Source organism: Danio rerio, chromosome 21 (assembly GCF_052040795.2).
Source record: "Danio rerio strain M-AB ecotype USA chromosome 21, GRCz13ab, whole genome shotgun sequence".
Classification (NCBI taxonomy): Eukaryota; Metazoa; Chordata; class Actinopteri; order Cypriniformes; family Danionidae; genus Danio; species Danio rerio.
In genome coordinates this window covers 2,843,358-2,870,337 of record NC_141041.1, presented here as the reverse complement: position 1 = coordinate 2,870,337, position 26,980 = coordinate 2,843,358, and the positions used below count along the sequence as shown (strand labels likewise).

At 35.2% G+C, this 26,980-nt stretch overlaps 3 protein-coding genes and 2 long non-coding RNA genes across 17 annotated transcripts in view; 3 read left to right on the top strand and 2 right to left on the bottom strand.

Annotated features, from left to right (window-relative positions):
- Window positions 1–26,980, bottom strand: part of LOC147838686 (uncharacterized) — a 1,589,207-nt gene that overhangs the window by 808,864 nt on the left and 753,363 nt on the right. The window lies entirely within an intron of this gene.
- The window catches only part of LOC147838694 (uncharacterized), a 200,245-nt gene that overhangs the window by 37,958 nt on the left and 135,307 nt on the right, over window positions 1–26,980 (bottom strand). The gene's annotated exons all lie outside the window — the stretch shown is intronic.
- The window catches only part of cert1b (ceramide transporter 1b), a 355,936-nt gene that overhangs the window by 269,898 nt on the left and 59,058 nt on the right, over window positions 1–26,980 (top strand). The window lies entirely within an intron of this gene.
- Window positions 3,665–15,079, top strand: si:ch73-299h12.4. Of its 3 annotated transcripts, none has more exons than XR_015519798.1 (4): window positions 3,665–3,740; window positions 5,831–5,926; window positions 8,973–10,272; window positions 14,879–15,079. XR_015519798.1 is itself a non-coding variant. In XM_087300534.1 (3 exons), exons 1-3 carry the CDS (start codon window positions 3,731–3,733, stop codon window positions 10,214–10,216), a joined length of 1,350 nt encoding a protein of 449 aa, XP_087156660.1. In that variant the 5' UTR covers window positions 3,665–3,730; the 3' UTR covers window positions 10,217–10,619. The 3 variants fall into 3 exon arrangements, 1 of the variants encoding a protein (XP_087156660.1); XR_015519799.1 differs by having other exon boundaries at window positions 8,973–10,340; window positions 14,780–15,079; XM_087300534.1 differs by lacking the exon at window positions 14,879–15,079 and having other exon boundaries at window positions 8,973–10,619.
- bif1.2 (BMP-inhibitory-factor 1.2) lies at window positions 16,875–24,465 on the top strand. 10 transcript variants are annotated; one of them, XR_015519385.1, is made up of 4 exons: window positions 17,494–17,602; window positions 20,694–21,672; window positions 22,097–22,202; window positions 22,809–24,465. XR_015519385.1 is itself a non-coding variant. In XM_087299093.1 (3 exons), exons 1-3 carry the CDS (start codon window positions 17,545–17,547, stop codon window positions 22,137–22,139), a joined length of 1,080 nt encoding a protein of 359 aa, XP_087155219.1. In that variant the 5' UTR covers window positions 17,494–17,544; the 3' UTR covers window positions 22,140–24,465.

Here is a 26,980-nt window from a genome sequence, read left to right as displayed (position 1 = left end):
CGGCATAATTGTGTATATAAAAACAAAATCAAATGAGATATATATTTTATATATATATAAATTGAGATATTTATATTATATATATATATATATATATATATATATATATATATATATATATATATATATATATATATATCATATATATATCTCAAATATATGATATATATATATATATATATATATATATATATATATATTTATATATATATATTTAAATAAATATATATATATATATAAATATATATATATATATATATATATATATATATATATATATATCATATATTTGATATATATATATATATATATATATATCATATATTTGATATATATATTTATATATATATATATATATATATATATATATATATATAAATATATATATATATATATATATATATATATATATATATTTATATATATATATATCATATATTTGAGATATATATATATAGTGCCGATATAGTGCCGATATACAGCCATATCGCACTGCTACGAGTGTGATATTGCGTTTATACAACAGTTTGGCGGCATAATTGTGTATATAAAAACAAAATCAAATGAGATATATATTTTATATATATATAAATTGAGATATATATATTATATATATATATATATATCATATATATATATATCTCAAATATATGATATATATATATATTTATATATATATATATATATTTAAATAAATATATATATATATAAATATATATATATATATATATATATATATATATATATATATATATATATATATATATATATATATATATATCATATATTTGATATATATATATATATTTATTTAAATATATATATATATATATATATATATATATATATATATATATATATATATATTTAAATAAACAAGTTTTATGCAGGAATGTAACTGATATGCTGCAACAACTCCTTTGAACGACTCCGCTGAAGGCAGACAGCGTTGTCGCCAGGGCGGCCAGAGCCACCTTGGACGCTCTCGCCACTTTCAGTGTGATTGTACGGTTATTCAGTGGAGTCTTTTTGATGGCCACGTATTGGTTAAATAATGTAATTGCTGCCTACAACTTTTATTCTTGAGCGTCTTAAATGCTTATGACCATGTTTTAAATCTTCACCATAAACATCAGTGGTTTTATCTAAACTATATAAGCTGTTCCCCCAGTACTGCTGTGTTATTTGACTGTTCATAACTCCAAAAGACTAAAGACTGAATCTCTTTCTTGACTGTTCAAACACAGATTTAAATGCAGCGATTCTGAGGATTAATAAACATGCAAATCAGCATCATTTATAATTGAAGTTGCGTGGGTGTTGAGATCCTGATCTTTTAATGATTAATCGTGCAGGTTACACAATGTATTAATGCAGGCTAAATGAGTAGTGACAGAAAACACCTTTAATACCCTAACAAACCTGCGAATTCACTATCAATCAATACTGAAATTTAAAAGTTGTCCATTTCCTGCTAACATCTAAGTGCTGTTGAGCATGTTCTCAAACAGGGCTGATTTGCCATTGTGTTCACGTGCTCAACAGAAATGACTGTGATTGGCCGTGAAGGTTATCAGTTCACCAAACTCATCGCTGTTTACTGAGTGTAACCACTCATAGAGGGACACTGAAGTATTTTAAAGTCATCTCGATCAGCTGGTTTGTCTATGAGCTGACATGCGAGTGATACGCTGATGATATGCAGCTTTGAAACGCTTCAGTGTCTTTGATATCATGTTGGCTAAATTAGGTTTTATACCTGTTCAAAGTAGTTTCAGCTAGTTTTGGAGTGACTTTTGACAGTTTCATTTAGATTTAATCTTTTATTTATTGTTTTTTTTATTTCAGTTAACAAAAATGTGTTATTTGACCAATAGTTTTAGTCTTAGTTTTTGTTTACTAAAATAACCTTACAAACTTTAAGCCTCTTTTAATTATATGTTGATTAAATTTGTTTTTTTACCTAGTCAAAATAGTGACCGGAAGGAAACATCATAATGTGTGTTCACTGCTAAGTCACTTTCAGTTTCACTTTCAATAGATTTCAATCATTATCTCTCTTAGACAGGCACGTGCACACATAGGGCTCAACCTGTGCAGTGCACATGCCCTTTTTAGTCTTGGATAGAAAGTGCCCCCGCGACGCGGCACACCTTCGGTCCCGCCCTTCAGTAGGCGCGCGACAACACCGCTCTTGAGTACGCGCGCGATAACTCTGCAGATCAGCAGCAGCACCCCCTTTCCCCCCCACCCGCTCTTCCAAAAATTTATCCTGCACATGCCCTTTGGACGGTCTCTGCACGGGCCTGCTCTTAGATCATGTGCAAGCAGCGAGAAGTATGTAAACTGATCTGGCCCTGCGACAGTGAAGTATGTTAATCAAAATTTAACTTAAAGGTTAGATTTCTCACCAAAAGACAACAGCAACAGGGCCTCCAAAAATAATAAGAAAGACTATTAAATGGGGTAAGCCAGCCTGATCTCACGAGAAAACGCAAGTATTTTACGTTTTGCCAGTTTAGTGGCTAATTCGTACGAATTCAGTCGTACGAAATTATACGATTTTAAAAAGGAGGCGTGGCACCTAACCCCACCCCTAACCCCAACCGTCATTGGGGGAAAAGCAAATCGTACTAAATTGTACGAATTAGATCGTACGAATTCATACGAATTAGCCACTAAATGAAAAAGTTACGAATTGCCGTGAGATTGTGTTGGGTAAGCTACATAAACGAACTGGGGTGAAAGAGTAATTTAAAAATATGCTAAAGAAGTTTCAAGAGTTCACACTTAGCTGATGATTAATTATAAAAGCTTGTTTGGCATGCTGTCCCGGGAGAGAGAGCCCTGAGCTCATGAGATCCTCGAGCCCAGGGAGTTTGAGCTCAGGTAGATCTCGAGAACTCCCCTGCTGTAGTAACCAATGCACAGTAAGTGATTGCTCTTGAAGATAACTACGTACTAGAAGCATATCTATGGTGCCAATTTGGATTATTCAATTAACTTAATTGCATGTTTTTTAGGCGGTGGGAGGAACCCGGGGGAAACCCACGTGAGCACGGGGAGAAGTGCAAACTTCACACAGAAATGTCTGCTGGTTTGATAAAGCCTACACAAGAAACATTCTTGCAGTGAGGCAACAGTGCTACGCACTAGGCCACCGTGTCACCCATCTAAGAAGTAGGGGAGGAAGGGGGGACTCTTCAAAACGAAGAAACCAAAGGAATGAAACCCAGGGTATTTATACTAGTTAAGGAGTCATCTGATTGGAGCATAGTGAATTGGATAATGCGGATCCAGCCGCTAGCAATCATAAGCACGTGATCCTCTCGAAATATGTTTATACATAAACTTCACTTAAAATAAGCAGATAAAGCTGATAAATGGACTAAACGAGAGATTGATGATATTCGTTTCAGTTTTATTAGGTTAGAGCAGGGATGTCCAAACTCGATCTTGGAGGGCCGGTGTCCTGTATAGTTTAGATCCAACTTGCTTCACACCTGCCTGGAAGTTTCTAGTATATCTAGTAAGAGCTTGATTAGCTGGTTCAGGTGTGTTTAATTGGGGTTGAAACTAAAATATGTAGGACACAGGCCCTCCAGGACCGAGATCGGACACACCTGGGTTAGAGATAATACCAGGTGATGGAGAGGAACTACTCGGCTATGTACATACACGGAGCCCATTAAGTGATGCACACAACACAAGACGCTACAGATGCGATGTTATGAAAGAAAGTAAGTAACTTACCCTTTAAATCATTGGTGCCACTCACTGTTACTCATCAATTTCAAATGATAAGATTGCTCAACATATAATGTCATTTCTCGCTCTATTTACAACCGTGTTGAAGATAACGCTCGGCATTGTAATGTGTTTGTATCACAAGTAAAAGCCCGCTAACTATATTCCGTTTATCCTCATTACACACAAGAACAAATACGTAATCAATAAATACTATATTGTTTTGCAACCTTACTACAGTAAAGTGTATTACCTGAGGTAAAGTTGGTTTTATATTCTTGAACAGTGACAATTTGTGAATGTTCCTATATTGTAACGTTACTTTGAATATTCGGTCTGAAATTGCGTGTAGTATGACTTTAAAACAACATTAGCACAATTTAATTGACTGAACGCTGTTGTACTTTGATAGTCATTAGCTGCTAATATGATTTATTGAGGTAAAGTTGGTACTATATTCGCACATTCGTTTAGTGACACGCTCCATATATTGTTTACCATGGTACATTGAATATTCAGACTAAAAACCCTTGTAAATATGACTTCAAAACAACATTAGCACTTTGAACAGTGTTCTAACGTTACTTTGATAGTCATTGGTTCCAATTATGATTTCACTCTTTAGGATTGGCAAATAATACTTTTCTGAAATGTTGTTATTATTGAGATGAAAGTCTGAATGTGCGAAAATAAAACCATCATTATCTCAATAGTGTATTATATTGTTTATAAATATAGTATTTACGTCACTTAATAGTGAACTGATAAACCTTAAATATTACTGCGGTATACTTTATTTTTTACTACAGTTAACTGTTGTGTATTGTAGTGTAATATATCCTATAGTTGTAGAAAACTACAGTATTGAACCATTTGTTTGTATTACTATAAACTCACTTATAAGGAAGATTGCTGGTTATTGCTAGAAAGAGATACAGCAATGGCGGGAAGTTAACAAGAATTATTTATATTATTTCTGAAATTATCTATTAGTTAAATTTTATCAACGTCTACCCCAACAGCAATATATATTGAGAACTAGATAATAAAGTTTGAAGACAAACTTTATGGAGGTAGTTTTAGTTTGAAACCACTTAAAAATATATATTTATAGATCGAAAACATATGCATAGATAGATAGATAGATTGGTAGGTAGACAGATAGATAGATAGATAGATAGATAGATAGATAGATAGATAGATAGATAGATAGATAGATAGATAAATAGATAGATACAGGTACAGGTGAATTGGGTAGGCTAAATTGTCCGTAGTGTATGGGTATTTCCCAATGATAGGTTGCAGCTAGAAGTGCATCTGCTGTGTAAAACGTGCTGGAAAAGTTAGGGGTTCATTCCGCTGTGGCAACACCGGATTAAAAAAGGGACTAAGGCGAAGAGAAAATGAATGAATGAATGCTGTGAGTATCTGCAGCTGTATCCCATCTAGACTTTACCGTACTAACTGTTTGATTAACTTGATCATTTGCAATACTATAGTCATTTTTAGTGGATAAAATAGATTTTAGTAATTGAAATAACTGTTAGCTGGTGTTTCTTACAGTCTAGGTTTTAGCCTGCTCGGCTTGACTACTCAACAGCTTCTCCCCTCAGGCTGTTAGAGCCCTCAACTCCACAGAAAACAATGTTTACTATAAATGTACCACAATCACGTTGCACAGCTTGCTTCAACCTTAAATAACAATATTTAGCTCAATATTAAAACTTTCAATACCTTGTTTGCACAATATCCTGCACAACAAAGTATGTTATAGTATATGTTAGTTATGCATAGGTTTATTAAAATAGCTCTTATATCTAGTGTTGTGTTGTATTTATGATTAATTTATGCAGCACCGTTGTCCTGCGAGACATATTTTCGTTCCTCTGTATGTCCGCACATGTAGCAGAATGACAATAAACCTCGACTTGACGTGACTTAAACCACTCTACTCTCACATGTATTGGACTAATAATAATCTAATAATAACCACTTTTGAGAGCATATAAAGAAAAAAAATGTCGAAATACTGTACAGAAATAATGGTTAAGCAGCTTTATTGATCTGTGATCTTCCCAAATAGGAGGAATTACTGCAGGAGAAGCAACTGACATGGTAAAGATGGGGATTGATGAAGAACCCTGCAGAATAAAAGAGGAAGAGACGGAGGAACAAATAGGTTTGTGTATTTATTCTTTCTCTTTAATGACTGATGAGGAACATTAAGATGAAAACTGACATGTATATTTGTTTTAATTGAGTTGTAATATCTTCATTATTAATACTACTCCTACTTTTAGTATTACTACTCAGGGCTCGAAATGTGAAATATATACCTGAAATTTTATCTATACGACCTCAAAATATAATTGGGAGCATTTGTGCGAGTGCATAAAATTGTTGTGTGCGACCAGTTTTTACTGCAAAATGTTCACCACATGCGTGGATTTGGGAGACATTCATGCAGAATGCATCTCTGCACTTGAAACGTGAAACGCAGCGCTCAGGTATGGTTTAAAACAGTTGTCATGTCGACTTGCTGCAGTAAACAAAGCCAAGGCCATAATGCTTGCCCCGCCTTCGCGCTCTTCTTATTGGCCCACCACTGCTGTTGTACTTAAAGATCACCTGTCAATCACTCAGTCAAAGCCTTCTGGCTTGGGATGACAGAGACCTACCCCTACCTTCAGCGCTCGAAGATGAGAATGAAGATAACACTGACAGATTTTGATTTAGAAACCATGGCATCTAAAGTTACAAATAATGACACATCTTACTAGTGATCATGTGCTGAATGTTACTCCACCATCTACACTTTACCAAGAGTGGATAAAAGACTTCCGTTGGCTTCAAGTCTGCTATGAAAAGTCTGTGGGATGGAGTTTTCAGGTAACCGTTTGCCACATCTAGCACGAGAGCTTCTGTTTAATCCTTCATATAATCGCCAGATGCTGTCCGCCGTGCAAGTGGCAGCTATATGTCAAATGTAACACCACGTACACCATCGCAAACGGGCTTGCACTGAGTAAACTAATAGCGTTACTCATGAAGAGACCGGTGTTGCTATTAACATGAAGTATGCATATAATAAGGTACAGTATATGTCAAAAGCATCAGTGCAATATCAGACAGCACCCGTGAGAACAGCACAGTTATATCATTAACAGATTCATTCATGTCGGGCAGTGTGTGCAGGGCCGGTGAGCGCTCCGTGTGTCTTTTGCTCACTCGGTTATGTTATAAAATGTATTTTCTTGTGATAACGGGATTTCGTTGAGACATATTTTCCTTGCGCATGCATATCCATATATATATACATATATAATTCTTTTTTTTTTTTTTGCTTGTTAGTTTGATTACTGTTGATTTTTAAATGCAATGAATATGTCATTTAAAACTTGTAGTAACGGTGCTTATAATTGGTGGGTGCGACTAAATTTTGGCTGATGCACCTACATTTTTTTCAGTTAGGAGCACCGGTGCTACCAAGCAAAAAGGTTAATTTCGAGCCCTGATTACTATTTTGACTTGTCCTTTTCCTGTTGCCTTCTCGTTATTATTGTCATCAATATTCATTATCATGTCATTATTGAAGTTGTTGATGTTGCTATTATTGTTGTTACTGTTATTGCTGCAACTTTTATTATTATTGTTGTCATTTTTACTGTAATTTACTATCAAAACTAGTATGGTTGTTGTTATAAATATTAAGTTTACCAATATTAGCATTGTTATTGTGGATCAATAACCGTATTATTATTCTTTTTTTATTTTTTCTAGATGATATTCTTGCTTCATTTTTCATACAACTTCAATAATCTTCATGGATAATGTTTTCTACTGTTATATACACTCACCGGCTACTTTTTTAGGTACACCTTACTAGTACCCTTTTGGCCTCTTAACTGCTTTAATCCTTCGTGGTGTAGATTCAACAGGCTACTGAAAATATTCCTCAAAGATTTTGCTCCAAATTGACATGATTTCATGCAGTTGCTGCAGATTTGTCGGCTGCACTTCCATGATGCCAATCTCCCATTCCACCTTTTACTAAAGCTGCTCTATTGGATTGAGCTCTGGTGACTGTGGAGGCCATTTGAGTACAGTGAACTCATTTTCATGTTCAAGAAAACCAGTCTGAGATGATTCACACTTTATGACATGGTGCATTATCCTGCTGAAAGTAGCCATCAGAAGATGGAGACACTGTGCTCATAAAGGGATGGACATGGTCAGCAGCAATACTCAGGTCGGCTGTGGCGTTAATGCTCAGTTGGTACTAATGAACCCAAAGTGTGCCAAGAAAATCTCCCCCACACCATTACACCACCACCACCAGCCTGAACCGCTGATACAAGGCAGGATGGATCCATGCTTTCATGTTGTTGATGCCAAATTCTGACCCGACCATCTGAATGTGTCAGCAGAAATGGAGACTCATCAGAGCAGGCAACATTTCTCCAATCTTCTATTGTCCAGTTTTGGTGAGTCTGTGTGAATTGTAGCCTCAGTTTCCTGTTCTTAGCTGACAGGAGTGACACCCGGTGTGGTCTTCTGCTGCTGTAGCCCATCCGCCTCAAGGTTGGACGTGTTGTGTGTTCAGAGATGCTCTTCTGCAGAGCTCGGTTGTAACGAGTGCTTATTTGAGTTACTGTTGCCTTTCTATCAGCTGGAACCAGTCTGGCCATTCTCCTCTGGCATCATCAAGGCGATTGCGCCCACAGAACTGCCGCTCACTGGATACATTCTTTTTTCAGACCGTTCTGTGTAAACCCTAGAGATGTTTGTGCGTGAAAATCCCAGTAGATCAGCAGTTTCTGAAATACTCAGATCAGCCCGGCTGGCACCAACAACCATGCCACGTTTAAAGTCCCTTAAATCCCTTTTCTTCCCCATTCTTATGCTCAGTTTGAACTGCAGCAGATCATCTTGACCATGTCTACATGCCTAAATGCATTGAGCTGCCATCATGTGATTGGCTGATTAGAAATGTGCGTTAACGAGCAGTTGGACAGGTGTACCTAATAAAGTGGCCGGTGAGTGTATGCTGTACATTTTTATGTTGTTTTATGTCTTGATTATATACTTTGACCCAGTTACCTTTACATGCGCACACACACACTCAAATCTGGCTGTACTGGAATCTTTTTTTTCTGTTATTTATTCTTCTCTCTTTTCTCGTTGTATTTTACATCCTCACAACACTCTGAATATGTTGATTTTAGACCCGATGAAAGCGAATGAAGACAGAGCACTTCACAGTCAAACAGATCATCATTTCACAAATGAGGTTGCCAAATATACTCCCACTTTAAAGACTGAAGAGAATTTAATCAAAGAATCTACACTAGAAAGTGAAGTCAAAGCATCCTTTACTTGCTCCGATTGTGGAAAGACGCTCATGAATAAATCATCCTTTAAGAGGCACATGAGGATTCACACCGGAGGAAAAGGGTTTACATGTGCTCAATGTGGAAAGAGTTTCTCCGCCAAAAGAGATCTGAGTTATCACACGCGTGTCCACACCGGAGTGAAAACGTTTACATGTGCTCAATGTGGAAAGAGTTACAATCTCAAAAGAAACTTTAGCGATCACATGAGGATTCACGATGGACAAAACCCCTTTACCTGCGCTCAATGTGGAAGGAGCTTTGTTCTGAAAGCATCCCTGAATAGACATCTGAAAAATCACTCTGATGAAAAACAATTCGTGTGCGATCAGTGTGGAAAGAGTTTTGTTTACAGAGGAGGCTATGATGAGCACATGAGGATTCACACCGGAGAAAGACCATTCGCGTGCACTCAATGTGGGAGGTGTTTCATTCAGAAAAGAAGCTTCATTCAACATCTAAATGTTCACACTGGAGGAAAACTATTCGCGTGTGCTCGGTGTGGAAAGAGTTTCAAAACTGAAAGCAGCCTCAATAGTCATCAGCGCATTCACACTGGAGTGAAGCCGTTCAGCTGTGATCAGTGCGAGAAAACATTTGTGTCTGCAGCAAACCTAAGAAAGCACTTCGAAGTTCACTCTGGACTGAAGCCTCACTGCTGCTCTTCTTGTGGAAAGAGCTTTTCACGCATGGAAAATTTACAGGTTCATCTGCGCATTCACACTGGAGAGAGACCGTACACGTGTTCAGACTGCGGGAAGAGCTGTAGTTCATCAAGCGCGTTGAAAACGCATCAGAGGATTCACACTGGAGAGAAACCGTACAAGTGTTCACACTGCGAGAAGAGCTTCGGTTATTCATCGGTTTTGAAAGTTCACCAGAGGATTCACACCGGAGAGAAACCACATCAGTGCTCACACTGCGAGAAGAGCTTCAGTTATTCAGGAAACCTGAAAGCTCATCAGAAAGTTCACTCTGGGAAAAAGCTGCATCAGTGCTCGTCATGCGGGAAGAGATTCTCCATTTTGTCTAATCTGCGATATCATGAGAAAAAAATGTGTGCAAAGTTGTCCAAGTGATCAAAGTTGCCATCGACATATTTGACAAGATCATGTGTGGATTGCACAGATATGCTGTGTGTGTGTGTGTGTGTGTGTGTGTGTGTGTGTGTGTGCGTGCGTATGTATGTATGTATATATATGTGTATATATATATATATATATATATATATATATATATATATATATATATATATATATATGAGCAATATTACACTCGTAGCAGTGCGATATGGCTGTATATCGGCACTGGTGGAAGGCATTCGTTGGCACAAGGCCGCAGGTCTAGTGCCCTAGTGCCCCCACCAGTGCCGATATACAGCCATATTGCACTGCTACGAGTGTAATATTGTGTTTATACAACAGTTTGACGGCATAATTGTGTATATAAAAACAAAATCAAACATGGAGAGTCTCAAAAACCCTTTTGTATGAGGAACTTCTTTCTTTCACGTTGGATTCAAATCATAAGCTGACAGTTAAACAGCTGAGCAAGCATCTTTCAAACTTTAGATGTGTAGTGTCTGCTTTCTGCTGGCTGTATGTGGGCGGAGTAATACACAAAGGGTAAAGAGGCTGTACAGGTGCTGATATTACTTAAATATATCATGGCTATCAGCCAATCAGATTCGAGAACCAGACAGAACTGTTGTGTATATACAGTGAGAGTAAAAAGTATTTGATCCCTTGCTTATTTTGTTGGTTTGCCCACTAATAAAGACATGATCATTCTGTACTTTTAATGGTAGATGTGTTCTAACATGGAGAGACAGAATATCAAAAAGAAAATCCAGAAAATAACTTTAAAGAAAATATTTTTATTCATTTGTATTTCATCGAGGGAAATAAGTATTTGATCCCTCTAGCCAAAAGCACCTAATACTTGGTGGCACAGCCTTTGTTTGCAAGCACAGCGGACAGACGTTTGTTTACTTTAGGCGGGCCTTCACATGTGCCTTAAGCAGGGGTACCTTTCGGGCACTGCAGGATTTTAATCCATTGCGGCGTAAAGTGTTGCCAATTGTTTTCCTGGTGACTGTGGTCCCAGCTGCCTTGAGGTCATTCACTAACTCCTGCTGTGTGGTTGCAGGCCGATTTCTCACAGTTCTCATGATCATTGCTACCCCACGAGGTGAAATCTTTTGTGGAGCACCAGACTGAGGTCTATTGATGGTCAGGTTATACTTCTTAAATTTTCTCACAATTGCACCAATGGTTGTTACTTTAATACCCAGCATCTTGCTGATGTTTTTGTTGCCCGTTCCAGATTTGTGCAGGTCAACAATCCTGTCTCTGAGGTCCTGAGAGAGTTTTTTGGTCTTAACCATGTTGGAGAGTTTGGAATCTGTCTGATTGTCTAATTCTGTGAACAAGTGTCTTTCACACAGGTGTTTAGTTAGAACAGGTGTCTTCAATTCAGGTAACAAGTTGATTGGGAGTGTCTAACTGGTCTGTGAAAGCCAGAACTCCTAATGCATACTAGGGGATCAAATACTTATTTCCCTTAATGAAATACAAATCAATTAATATATATTCTTTGAAGTTATTTTCTGGATTTTCTTTTTTATACTCTGTCTCTCCATGTTAGAATACATCTACCATTAAAAGTACAGAATGATCAGGTCTTTATTAGTGGGCAAACCAACAAAAGCAGCAAAGGATCAAATACTTTTTACTCTCACTGTGTGTGTGTATATATATATATATATATATATATATATATATATATATATATATATATATATATATAAATCATTCATTCATTTTCTTTTCAGCTCAGTCTTGATTAATCAAGGGGTTGCCCACAGCGGAATGAACCGCCAACTTATCCAGCATATGTTTTATGCAGTGGATGCCCTTCCAGCTGCAACCAATCTCATTCCCACTCATACACTATAGAGAATTTAGCTTACCCAATTCCTCTAATTTTATATATTCCGCTAAATAAAAACTCAATTTTTTTACAATGTCATTATGGGGGATTGTGTGTAGAATGTTGAGGAAATAAACAAATTTAATCCATTTTGGAATAAGGCTGTAACATAAAAAAATGTGGAAAAAGTGAAGCGCTATCAATACGTTCCAGAATTCATTCATTCATTTTCTTGTCGGCTTAGTCCCTTTATTAATCCGGTGTTTGCCATAGTGGAATGAACCGGCAACTTATCCAGCAAGTTTTTACGCTTCCAGCCTCAACCCATCTCTGGGAAACATTCACACACACACTCATATATTACGGACAATTTAGCTTACCCAATTCACCTGTACCACATGTGTTTGGACTTTGGGGGAAACCAGAGCACCTGGAAGAAACCCATGCGAACGTAGGGAGAACATGCAAACTCCACACAGAAACACCAACTGAGCCGAGGTTCGAACCAGCGACCTTCTTGTTGTGAGGCGACAGCACTACCTACTGTGCCATTGCCTTGCCCCACGTTCCAGAATTACTACATGTATTTTTATATTCTGAGGCATAAGAAAAAAATTAATCTTGTTCAAATTTGTGAGCCCGATAATTGCCATAATTCTAATGAGTAGCTCAAACTGTCTGTCAACAAATGTATATTTGTACATCTGCACAGCCTTTCATGCTGATCCGCTGTTTGTACGTGCATGCGTGCCCCACAGTCAAAATCCTGAATCATTATTGGAGTTTTACACGCTGGAGGAAGGAAGACACCATGGCTGAAGTATTTCTGTTAGACAGGTAATATTATGTTGAAATTATTTTGTTCACGCAGAGCTGATGTAGATTGTGTTGTTATGAATGGGTTATACGCACAGAAGTGTTGTTCAGCCACTAAAAACTCCCGGTGTTAGATTGATGTGATCATTTTCAGCTTCATAATGTCCTTTTACAGCATCAATAATGCAGATTTATATTTAGTTTAACAACAGAACATCAGTAAATAGGGCGGTCTATTCCGCCTAGCCTGCGTTACTTAAAGGGCACCTAGGTTACACCTTTTTTCAGATTTAATACAAGTCTTTTGCGTCTCTAGATATATATAAAGTTTCAAATCAAAATACCCATCAGATTTTTCATTATACCTTTTACAAGATGCTGTTTTATACTGATTTCCAGCAGGGGGTGGTTTTGTCGTACTGCGCCTTTAAGACGAGTTATTCCCGCCCACTATTTCTACATGCCTCCTCCCTCAGCTGCGTCAGACAACAGACAGACTTAAAGGAAGGAGGTCTCACGTAGCGTTTGTGAGATACTACAGTAAGAACTAACCTTTACTAATCAGTATTGTGAAGTTGCATTGATGAGTCACACACAATATCGTTACACGCGCGCGCACACACACGCACGCACGTCAAGTACTGTGTGGATATCTGTTATGCTAATGTACAAAATAAACCTGATTTAACTTCCACAAACCGGGATTGAAGCGTCTTCTTTTATAATTGTTCTGACACGCGGCTGTGCTGATGAAGTAAAGCTGAATTAAAACGCTGTAATTAATTACACACATATTCTGTTTTAAAACACGTTAAACATGTGAAACTCACTCTAAACCACATTTGATGATGAGTGCTAATCCTAGCGAACAGAACAGACCTTTTATTCCCGGCTGCTTTGCGTATGTCTGTCTGGTCTTGTTGACATATACACGCGACTACCGGAACATGTTAATGCGCCCAGCTGTCAATCAATTCGGTGGGCGGGGGGATCGCACACCTACGTAATGGTGCGATTGATTTGAAAACGGCTCCAATTGGCCGACCCTTTTTTTGTAGTTAAATTGAAGAAAAAAGGACTGGGTGTGTTCATATCACCCCAGTATGACGGTCTATACACTATACCAACACACAGATCTGTCCAAACAGCTTGAAAAGTAGATTTTTTTTTACCATAGGTGCCCTTTAACTGAAAATGCTTTTATATTCACATTGGGTCATTTCTGATCTATGACAGTCTGTGATGAGCTCCCTATATTGCTCACCGCTACTCTGACGATTCACTCTGAAATAGCATGCAAGTATGGCTTAGTAATAACTGTAATTCCTGCAGCCACCAGCCAAACACTCAGCATACAGTAGTCGCTTTAGGACAAAGCGTGTGAGAGAGTGAGACCAGCGATCCTTACATGCATGAAATATTGCACATAACAAGTTCTGCTACTAAACAACTGAAGACATGCTGATATAATACAGTTTTCATTGAGAATTTTAGTATTGTGAAGTACTATAAAGTTTTTCTAACTGGCGAATGCCATGATCTAGTGGATGTCTAATGTCATCTTAAAGGTGTGCATTCATGCACCATATAGGAGGCGTGGCTTTGGACAGCAGAGGAGGGACTGTGTTTCAAAGATATTATGCCAAACGGATATAGGAGAGTTATTATGGAGTTAGTTTTGTTTCTTTATTATTCAATCAAAAATATTTAGTTTTAAAGAAAAGTTAAGAATGTAGTAATTAAAAAAGAATAGATTTAAAATAAAAAAGTTAAATAAAAAAACCCTGTCAATTATAATAAAATCTTTTGGATTGCAATAAATAAACAATTGTCCTATTATGCACACATCAATCTGGTGGTAACTGCAAAAAACAGCAATAATTTATTTTTTGCAGTGTGAATTTTTTTAAATGTCATTATTTAAAATCTTTTTTTTTTATAAATTGCATGGTACCTAATTTTGGTCAAAAACTTCATATGTTTGAATAATCAAGACAAAATTAACACAGCAAAGGTTCTAGATGTGTAATAAATGACAGCCGAAAAGAAAGCAAAATTAATGAGTGTGCAATGAAAATTGTGGTAACTGCATAATAGGACAATTGCTTATTTTTTGCAATCCAGAATATTTTATTATAATTGACATAAGTTTTTTTTATTAATTTTTTAATAATAAAGAAACAAATCTAACTCCATAAGCTATGCGGTATGTGACTTTATTTTAAAGTGTCATTGTTGCTTTCAAAATTACTGTGTATTTTACAGTAAAGATATACACTGTAAAATAATCTGTTAATTTTCGTGTTTTGTTCACAAGTGTTTTGAATGTATATTGTAAAATCTATAAATTACAATCGTTTATTTCTGCAAAACTGGAGACTTAAAGGCGTGATAAACAAGCAACCATCATTTATTTACAGACTTTTTAAAATAGCCTGTTTGAACTGTTCGGCAAACATAAAAAAATCTAATTCTACCATCAAAACTTTTTTAATGTTATCGAAATCAGAGACATTCACACTACACTGAACTGAAACTGTACTTTGACTCAATCTACATTGTAAAAGCGCTATTGCATTAAAGATTCATTTGATTTAATCGAAATCACCAGAATAACTTCACTAATAGTTTGGCAGTGAATATGATGTTACTCTAGATGGCGCTGTTTACTTTAATTTCAGACACATTTGTAGTAGTTTATGACAATATGGTAGTTTTTAATTTGAGAATACTATCTATAATAATTATTAAGATAAACGAGTTTGCTCACCTTTAGGTATTTTGTTTTAATCTTAAAAAAAACTGTTGTGTGTCTTTCTGCCAGTACTGCTGAACCCACAAAGGGACTGTTTCAGTCCAATGCTGAATTATGCATCAGTCTTTATTGAGCAGCCATTAAAGTAAAACAACTGGATTGATTGTCTGGTTTTTAAATGATAATTTGAGCACTTATGCAGCACTAAGTGAATGTAGAGTGTGAGAAGTATCTGCTAAATGAGCTCAACTCACACACTGATGACATAAAAACAATTTGAAAGAAAATCTCTGGCTTAAATATTGACTACAATCACTCTCCCACCCTTTTTTATTTATTTATTTATTTTTTTTATTGAAAATACAAAATCAAAATACAACAAACTGGGATTCCACTTAACAAATTGTGTATCACATATGGCAGGCTCATCACAAAAATAATAAACAGAAATACAAAAAAATGTCATTTATAAAAAAACATTCAAGCTAAAATAAAATCAAGGGTAAAATGAAAACATAAAAGAAAATCACTACAACACAGATATCAGCTATGGGAAGTTATATGATACAAATAAACATTTTTAAGGCAATTTTTGTTTTCATTTTAGCCAGGGCATCTGAAAATATTTTAAATTCTTTTATTATTACAATGAGTAATAGAGGTGTTTTGAAATATCTGCATTAATGAATAAAATATTTGACTAATACAATGATCATATTTATCAAATCATGCAAAACAGAGCAATCTTTAGTAATTCCATATAGTACATCTTGTAATCTAAAAGTCAAACCTTCAGCATCCACATTCTTTATTATCAACCGGTCTTGTACTTATTTCCAAAATAATTGAACGGCACTGCAAAAGAAAAAAAAACGTGTGTGTGTGTATGTATATATATATATATATATATATATATATATATATATATATATATATATATATATATATATATATATATATATATATATATATATATGTGTGTGTGTGTGTGTGTGTGTGTATGTTTTGTGTCTTCAGTTAAGTGTTTACATAAATGGCATGGTGAATTTTCTAAATTAAATTTCAGGTGTAAAATTATATATATATATATATATATATATATATATATATATATATATATACACACACACACATATATATATATATATATATATATATATATATATATATATATATATATATATATATATATATATATATATATATATATAATTTAATATTTAAAATTTTCTTTTGCCCTGGGGAGAATTGGAAATTTAAGATATGTTGTTCTAAAATATTAAACAGTATTTTTATCCACTGAATGAAATAACTTATTTCTTAATACTTGATAGGGGAAACCAGATTGGATAATAATTTGTCTTAAATGTTTATTAGTGCAAGGTTTATTATCGAATTCAATCTCACCAGTGTATAATAAGAGAAGGACTGGAGTAATTTTTGAATAGGATAGGTAACTTTTCATTAATATTTTATACATGAGGATATTGCATTAATAACAGTGAAAATTTGCTTTGGATGACAAGCAAATCCCTGTCTTAGAGTGAAAGTATTGTAATCTAGAATATTGCCCCTTCCATCCATTATGTCTGTTACTGACCAAATATTTTTATTTACCCTTTCTTCATAAAAAATGGGTTTGTTCCTGTGTAGAATATACTTGTTATTTCAGATAGGGGTATTGTAGGGTGTAAAGTTGTGAGCTCTCCCGCACTTTTAAATAAACGATTATTTACGTTAAATGCGTAAATCTGGATTACTCAAGGGAGTGTAAATGCGGAGATGACGTAGCCAATGAAGCTCCGCCCACATCAGTTCACGGGAGTTTAAACACTGAGGAGAATCCCCCATTTTAAGCAAACAGGAGGAATTACTGCTGGAGAAACAACTGACACTGTTGTAAAGATGGAGACTGAGGAAGAACCCTGCAGAATGAGACACGACGCTACAAAGAAACGAGCAGGTTAGAATATTTTGTATTTCCAATTAAATTTAGCTGATTTAAATTTGCGATGAAAAACTGCCGTTAAACACTGGATAACAGTGGACGGAGTGACCGCGGTTAGTTTGACGTTCATTAGATGATCATCATTTCGGTTTCAAACTAATTAAATTCTTTGCTTCTGTTAAAATTTGAGCCAATATGTCAAAAATATGACTTAAGTATGTGTCCTTTATGTTGCACAAGGCTTAATTTCTCGATTTAAAAAAATCTACATACGAATGAATTAAACAATTCAACCATATGAAATCATACAATAAAACCAGGACCAAAATGTTCAGAAAAAACATCCTGCTTATTGCACAAGAAAGAAAGATTTTGGATTCACCACTTTTTTTTAAATTTCATAATAATTTTAGTATAACTTTTAATGTAAATATGGTAAAACTTAACTCACTTTGTGAAGTCACCATCACCAACTCAGAAATCTGTCTAAATATTATTCTCTATAATGCACAAGCATTTTTACAGCCTTTGTTGATTTTATTTACAGTAACAAATCCATATTTTCATTAAGTTGAATACACTGTAAACACTTAAATGAATTAAACTCTGACATTATTTGAGATAAAAGATTCAAATCAACTCTTAAATTGTCTGAATGTTATTCTTTATGATGCACAAACTTTGTTTTTGTTTTATGGTTTAATAAATGCCGCAGTATTCACTAGGCATGGGTTGGTATAAGATTCTGACGGTATGATAACCTTGGATAAAAATATTACGGTTTCACGGTATTGTCATTACTGCTCTGAGTTAATATATTCTTTTTAAATGTCTGTAAAAAAAAAACTTTTGAACCCCCCCTTTTGAACACAATGTGTTATATTTTGAGACATTTAAAATATTTTGGAGCAGTAAACAATGCAGGCTAAATAATTAAAATTAATCACTGACTTCTGCTGTCTTCATTAGTTTCAAAAACACACAGCTTTCTCTACAATTTAAAACATCATTTTTGGATATATTTTTTTCTCCTGAAGATACTAAAAAACAAACAAAAAAAGTAAATAAAAATCTTTTACATTACCTTAGAAACGGTACTAAAGAAAATTTTGGTGGTTTTAAAACCTTCAGTTTTCCAAACCGTGTTATACCTTGAAAACGGGCATCATCCTTCATCCCATGCCTAGTATTCACTATAAATTACTAAAGTATATTTTCATGTGGGTATCTGACAGCTGAAAATAGGTCTCATAGCAGATATCGCAGCCTGTGTTACTTTTTACCTTGCACTTTTTTCTTGTCGTTCATTATTATTTATTTAGGATTTGCATTTTCACATTATAAAATTATTTCACAGCATAAAAATAGATATCATGACAGGCCTGCTTAAATACATTTTCTGTTATTTTACAGACGTTTTTCTCTACATAACATTACTTAAACACTATACAGTTGAAACCAGAAGTTTAAACACTAAAACCTGAACCACACTGTTCCAGTTACTGAGCCACACTGTTCCAGTTACTATGACCATTTATGTGAAGCTGCTTTGACACAATCTACATTGTAAAAGCGCTATACAAATAAAGCTGAATTGAATTGAATTGAACATAAGTTTACATATACTCTAAAAAAGGAACATAACCATTTTTTTTCTTTTTTTTATGGTAAATCAGACTAAACGTTTACTATTTTAGGTCTGGTAGAATTACCTAAATGATTTACATTTGCTAAAGGCCAGAATAATGAGAGAATTTTTGGGGAGAATATTTTATTAATCTCTAGACAGTCAAATATTCACACACATTTCCTTGGTATTTTTTTAGCTTTGCTTTTAAACTGTTCAACTTTGGTCAAATGTTTTGGGTCTCCTTCCACAAGCTTCTCACAATAGTTTGCAGGAATTTTGGCCCATTCCTCCTGACAGAATTGCTGTAACTGAGTCAGATTTGTAGGCTGTCTTGCTCGCACAAGCTTTTTCAACTCTGCCCACACATTTTCTATAGAATTAAGATCAGGGCTTTGTGATGGCCACTCCAAAACATTCACTCAGTTGTTCTTAAAGCACATTTGAACTAATTTGGCAGTATGCTTAGGGTCATGGTCTGTTTGGAAGACCCATTTGTGGCCAATTTTTAATTTCCTGGCTGATGTCTTGAAATGTTGCTTCAGCATTTCTACATAATGTTCTTTCTTCATGATGCCATCTATACTGTGAAGTGGACCAGTCCCTTCTGCAGCAAAACAGCCCCACAACATGATGCTGCCGCCCCCATACTTCACAGTAGGGATGGTGTTTCTAGGCTTGTGCGCTTTCCCCTTTGTCCTCCAAATGTAACACTGGTCATTATGGCCAAACAGTTTAATCTTAGTTCCATCAGAGCACAGGACATGTCTCCATTAGTCTTGTAATTTAGCAAATTGTAATCTGGCTTTGTTGTTGATTCAGGCTTGTTGATTTTCCCATGTTGTCACACAAGGAAGCAGTGTGTTTGAGCTTTTCCTTCAATACTATTCTACAGTTGTGCCTCCAATTAACTCAAATGTTGTCAATTAGCCAATCAGAAACTTCCAAAACCTTGACATCATCATCTGAGCTCTTTCAGAGGCAGAATAATCTTATTGTCTGTAAACTTGACTTTCAAGTAAAGTTATAAAAATTTCTCAAACAATATCAGAAACACATGTGATCATCCTAACTTACCTAAAAGAGACAAAGTTTAGTCACATTAACATCCGACTTTTTTTTTTTAATGGTTATGTGCCTTTTTATACAGTGTATGTAAACTTCTGCTTTCAACTATAACTTTCTATTATAAATCTTTCAAAAATGTAATATATTGTTTTCAAAAGGGAAAAAAAAATGTTGTTTTTCTTCCCAGACATTTAAAGAGAGCATATTTTAGTGCAATAATCTCAAGAATGTGCTACTGTGAAGCCATGATATTTTTATCGAAGGTTATCATACCGTTACAATCTTATACCAGCCCATGCCTAAGTACATTATTTTAAACTAGCAACTAAAATGCCACTAAAAGTCACTTTCTTAAACTGTAACGCTGATTTTTCACCATTTTAAATATATTTTCTATTTGTTTATTTCTAGGTGCAGTGAAAGCGAATAAAGACAAACGAAATCGATTTAAAAAACCTCTCGATGCCACTAAAGAAAATGCAGACAAAGTCACGGAGAAGACTCAAAGACAACCAAAAGCTCAAAAAACTGATGTCAAGAAAAAATTTGCTTGTTCCGAGTGTGAAAAGAGCTACTCGCGTAAACCAGATCTTACAAGACACATGAGATTTCACACCGGAGAAAATCTGCTTACGTGCACTCAATGTGGGAAGGACTTCACAGATAAAGTAAAGCTGGACATACACATGAGACTTCACACCGGAGAACGACCGCATGCATGCAAAATGTGCGGGCAGACGTACATACACCTAGGAGATCTTACCAGACACATGAGAGTTCACACTGGAGAAAAGCCGTATTCGTGCGCTCAGTGTGGACACAAATTCATTGACACGAACGCCCTCAAATATCACATGACGATTCACACCGGAGAGAAACGCATGTTCGCTTGCACTCAGTGCGAGAAGAGCTACACATCTAAAACGCAACTCTTGAACCATCAGCTCTATCACACCGGAGTGAAGTCGTTCAGCTGTGATCAGTGCGATAAAACGTTTACTCTACTAACATACCTGCAACGCCATCGGAAAGTCCACGCTGCCGTAAAGCCGCACTTCTGCTTCTGTGGAAGAGGTTATACGTCAATGCAAAAGCTCAAAGAGCACGAGCGTATGCACACCGGAGACAAACCTCACATGTGTTTTGACTGCGGAAAGAGATTCGTGACGGGAACTCGATTAAAATTACACCAGAGGGTGCACAGCGACGAGAAACCGTACACCTGTTCGCACTGTGAGAGGAGTTTCGCTTATTCTGAATCCCTGAAAGCTCATGAGATAACGCACACCGGAGAAAGGCCGCACAAGTGCTCACATTGCAAGAAAAGGTTTGTTCATTTGCCTAGTCTGAGGGCTCATATTAAAAAAAAGCGATGCCCAATGCTGCCTGAGTGAGAAATACTACAGATACACTGTGAAATATTGGCTGCGTCCGAAACCGCATACTTCCATACTATATAGTACGCCAAAATCAGTATGCGAGCCGAGTTGTATGTCCGAATTCATAGAATTCGAAAAACAGTATTCGAGAAGTACCCGGATGACTTACTACTTCCGGCAAGATTCCGGAGTGCGCATCCCATGCATGCTGCGCTATCCCATAATGCCCCGCGAGCGAATTCATGAATGGAAGTAAAGCGACGCAACTGACGCAGGTAGGTCACGTGACCATGACAAAATGGCGGATGTAGTACGTCCGAATTCCATTCATGCTTTTCATATCCATACTGTATAGACCGTACTTTTCTAACGGCCGAGTAGTACGTTTAAATTCAAATGCAGTACCTACTGAGTAGTAGGCGGTTTCGGACGCAGCCATTGTGTTTTAAGGACGTGTTCTGTTTATTTGCCGTTGTGAATGGCATTATGGGATGTTGATTCCTGCTCTGTCGACTTTTAATGTTGAAAATTTAACTCTGCAGTTTAACAGTGACTTTTATTGACATTTTAGGATGCATTATTACATTTTTCTATGTTAAATATTGCGATTCGAATACAATTAGGTGGTTTGACTAGCTCTATTTGATGTTTCTAGAGAGTCTAACAGTATTTAGGTACAGAAATTGAATAATCGCAATGCAAAAAAATGCTTTTCTTACTTTTGCTTTGTCTAATACAAATATCTAAGTTAAGATCAGATTAAGTAAAAAATATTGTTTTGTTTTTTAAGTTTGGAAGAAATTAGCCAAAAATAAGATTTTTTTTTTTTCCTTAACACAAGCAATGATCTGCCAATTGCTTTAAAATGTACAGTGCTCAGCATATATGTCTACACCCCTCACAAATCTCTCTTATAAATTCATATTATTAATAGGAAGCTATACAAAATTATATTTGTGTATGCATTAGATTAGTGCAGGGGTGGCCAACCCTGTTCCTGGAGAGCCGCCTTCCTGCAGATTTCAGTTGCAACCCATATCAAACACACCTGCCTGTAATTATCACGTGGTGTTCAGGTCCTAATTAATTGGTTCAGGTGTGTTTGGTATGGGTAGCAACTGAAATCTGCAGGAAGGTGGCTCTCCAGGAACAGGGTTGGCCACCCCTGGATTTGTCAGTACTGAAACCAAATCTGGAGCTAATCTAACAAAATAACTTAAGATAACGATCAAAAACTAGTACAGACAAATGTATATGATATAGAAAAATATTAAATACAAATTTAAAAAAAGGAAAAATAAAGAAATTTGATGTTTGCAATTTTTATTTATTTATTTTTCAATTTTTTGCATGAATTTGATTGTATTATCTTTCAATTTCTATATATGTTTGGTGACTATTTTTAAATATTATTTTAATAAATATATGTGTTTTGTTTAAATGCACCAAAATACATTGCCTATATTCACTAAGAAATGGAGAAAAATATTCATTTTCAAAATGGGCTGTACTGAATTATGCTGAGCTCTGTAGATATTTGAACTAGAAACAAGACTTAATTCTAAGTAAGAATCTTTTTTCATAAATATAAATAATTAAACACACCATTAATCTTTTTTACACCTCCAAACAGCATAATTTCTTGTGCCCAAATGTTGTCAGATTTGAAACTCTATAAATGCACAGTCACAGCCCTTAAAAACACACGCTTTATACTTTATTATTTTACTAAACTTTCACTCTACTACAGAGTGGGCCATTTATATGGATACACATTAATAAATTTATTGGGAATTTCACAAGAAAAACAATAGTGTGCTTGGTTTTAAAAGTAGCTTTATTCTTTCATGAGTTATTTACAAGCCCACTGACATATATTATTACTCAAACAGGACGCTATTATCACCAACTAAGCTGTATCCATATAATGGCCCCCCCTGTATAGTTAAACTTAGCAGTGACTCTGTAAATCACTTGTGTTCTGTACCTCCTGGTCAACTATAATTCAACATTGCATATCCTGCAGTGTGTCACATTGCAATATTAATGCTGAAATTATATATTGTGCAGTCTTATTTTAGTAGTTTGAAATAATATATTGAGAAATATGTCTGTAAAATAAGAGAAAATGTGCTGTCAGTTTATTACAAGGTGTTTGTAGTGTAATATACAACACCAACACAGACAATATATCACTGCAGACTAATGAAAATGACAATATTTTTTGAGCTTTTTATGGTTAAAAGTTGTTGGAAGAAAGTTCAAGATCCCATAATGCAATTCAAAAAGCAGAAATAAAGAGAGAAAAATGAAAACATTAATCACAAAATACAGAAAAAACGCTCATTTACGGATAATTTTGACATTGTATGATGTAAAACTTAATTTTTAAAAATGTTTTGTATTAATGTTATGATTTTGTTTTAACTTGATATTGTACAAATAATCTGCCAATGGGGAAAGCAAAATATTCTCATCTCAAAAAGAAAAATAAGATTAATTAGCTTGCCCCATTAGCTCATTATTTAGCTTGTTGTTAGAAAAACTCCCTTCATTTTAGTATGTTATTTCTGAAAACCAGACAGTATGTTTAAGCTTGTCTAGAAAATGCTTCCATATAAGTGTTTTTAGATATTTAGACTAGGAACAAGATGAAAGGCTAGGATTTGGGTCTGTTCGGTAAGAACTATATGGAACTGAGCGAAGGGTTTTTTGTTATTGATTTACTTTATCTGTGCCTTGTGAAATGTTATGCACCGTCTGCATATTTTCTTACTATGTACAATAAAAATGAACAAATCATTGATTTTTCTCCGGCTTAGTCCTTTATTTATCAGGGGTCACCACAGCAGAATGAACCACCAACTTATCCAGCATATGTTTTACGCAGCGGATGCCCTTCCAGCTGCAACCCAGTACTGGGAAACACCCATACACACTCATTCTCACACACACACTCATACACTACGGTTGATTGAGTTAATCAATTCCCCTATAGCAAGGATTCCCAAACTTTTTTATTCCGGGACCCACCAAGTAGTTCAATCTCAAGACCCAACATAATATTTTAATATGGAAAAATGGGTAAAAAAAAAAGTATCCATTCAAAGCAGTCAAAAGTGAAATTTTACAAACTTATTTCGAGAGGAGCACGTGATATGATTGAGCACTGCTGGCCACTCGGCCTTAATCAGTAATAATCCAATCAGAATGATCCTAACTTACTATAAATGGATCACTTTCTTCTGATTGCTAAATCTTTTTTTTAGAACAATCCCCTCTTCCACCCCATCTACTCCTTTATCTCCCCTTCTAAAGGGGGAGCGATCAAGACCAACCTGATCTCGGATCCCCTGATATGCTTATTGACCATGCGGGAGCCCTGGGCTCAAATATCTCCGAGCTCAGGGTTCTCTCCCGGGACAGCATGCCAAACCTGCTATAAATGCCAAGCATATCTAAGTGGGAACTCTTGAAATATATGGTGTGTGGCTTTTTGGATTTTCCTATTTGATATGCACAAAATGAGGCCCGAAGTGCTTTTTGTGGAACGCTGGCCGTAGCGCGATGATTTTTTGTTAACGAATGTAGTGTTCTTTTTTTCAGAATAGAATATGATCAACCTTTGTTGACATATTCAGAATGTTTTGGTTGTCAGGTGTCGTTTAAGTTTTGAGGGTTTCATGCAAGCACATGCAAGCTTTACTAAGCATAAAATACATTGAAGGGGTTAATAATATTGTCCTTAAAATGGTGTTTAAAAAATTAAAAACGGCTTTTATTCTTGCCAAAATAAAGCAAATAAGACTTTCTCCAGAAGAAAAAATATTTTCAGGCATACTGTGAACATTTCCTGAATCTGTTAAACATCATTTGAAAAATATTTTAAAAAGAAGAAAACATTTCAATATATATATATATATATATATATATATATATATATATATATATATATATATATATATATATATTTGTTGTTATATATATATATATATATATATATATATATATATATATATATATATATATATATATATATATTTGTTGTTTTATATATATATATATATATATATATATATATATATATATATATATATATATATATATATATATATATATATTGAGCTGATGTTGAGTTGCGCGCTGTGGAGCATGAGCAGGTCTCTCTCTCCCTCTAGTGCTGCGCTTGATTGCGGTCCAGCTGTGTTGTGAGTGGGAGCATATATAAACTGGAGGTTTAACAAAAGATGGATCTTTGTGTTGGATTGACTGGCTTTGTTTGCTGACACTTAATTTCTTTTCTAAACTCACTGTTAGATCTGAGTCTGTGAGCTGTTTCACTTATTAAAACTATATATTATTTTGGATTTAAATAGAAGCTGTAGGTTGGGAATCGCCATTTACTTTACAAACGTTTTCTCCTGGTTTGTGGCAGCGAGGGAGAAAGGGAAGTTTGTTGTAGTTTTATTTGGGATACGTTTTATTTGAGCAGGTAAGTTAGGATTATTTCCCCGCAAGTTAGCTGTCTATTGTTTATTATTTTGGCCTGGATCCCCTTCCGAAGAGATGCTTCCAATATCTTTTGTTGTTTAAGAAAAAAATAAACCTTGTTACTTCTTGATAAACTTGTTGTGATCATTGTGAGTTGGGACAGGAGAAGGGGAAGACCCTAAATTGACTATTTACGTTTTATTTATTTATTTATTTACACTTTTGTTATTGTTCCCACCAACCCTAGACTGGTAACAGGAGAGCAGATTTCCTCAGCACATTTCTAATCATAATAGTTTTGATAACTCATCTCTAATAACTGATTTATTTTCTCTTTGTCATGATGACAGTAAATAATATTAGACATTCTTTAAGACACTAGTATTCAGCTTAAAGTGACATTTAAAAGCTTAACTAGGTTAATTAGGGTAAAGTTAGGGTAATTAGGCAAGTCATTGTATAACAGTGGTTTGTTCTGGAGACAATCCAAAACTACTATTGCTTAAAGGGGCTAATAATATTGACCTTAACATGGGTTTAAAACTTCGGCTCTTATTCTAGCCGAAATAAAACAAATCTGACTTTCTCCAGAAGACAAAATAGTATAGGAAATACTGTGAAAAATTCCTGAATCTGTTCAACATCATTTGGGAAACATTTATAATATGTTAATATCGCATTGAAAGGCGATGTTTTAGCCCTCAACTGTATATGCTGCTTTGACAACTTTGCTGTTTAGTTGTTACTGGAAGTTTCCAGATAAAAAATGGCTGTAAAACAGATGTTCATGCTGATTATTCCTTATTTTACAGGATGTTTCTGTGACCG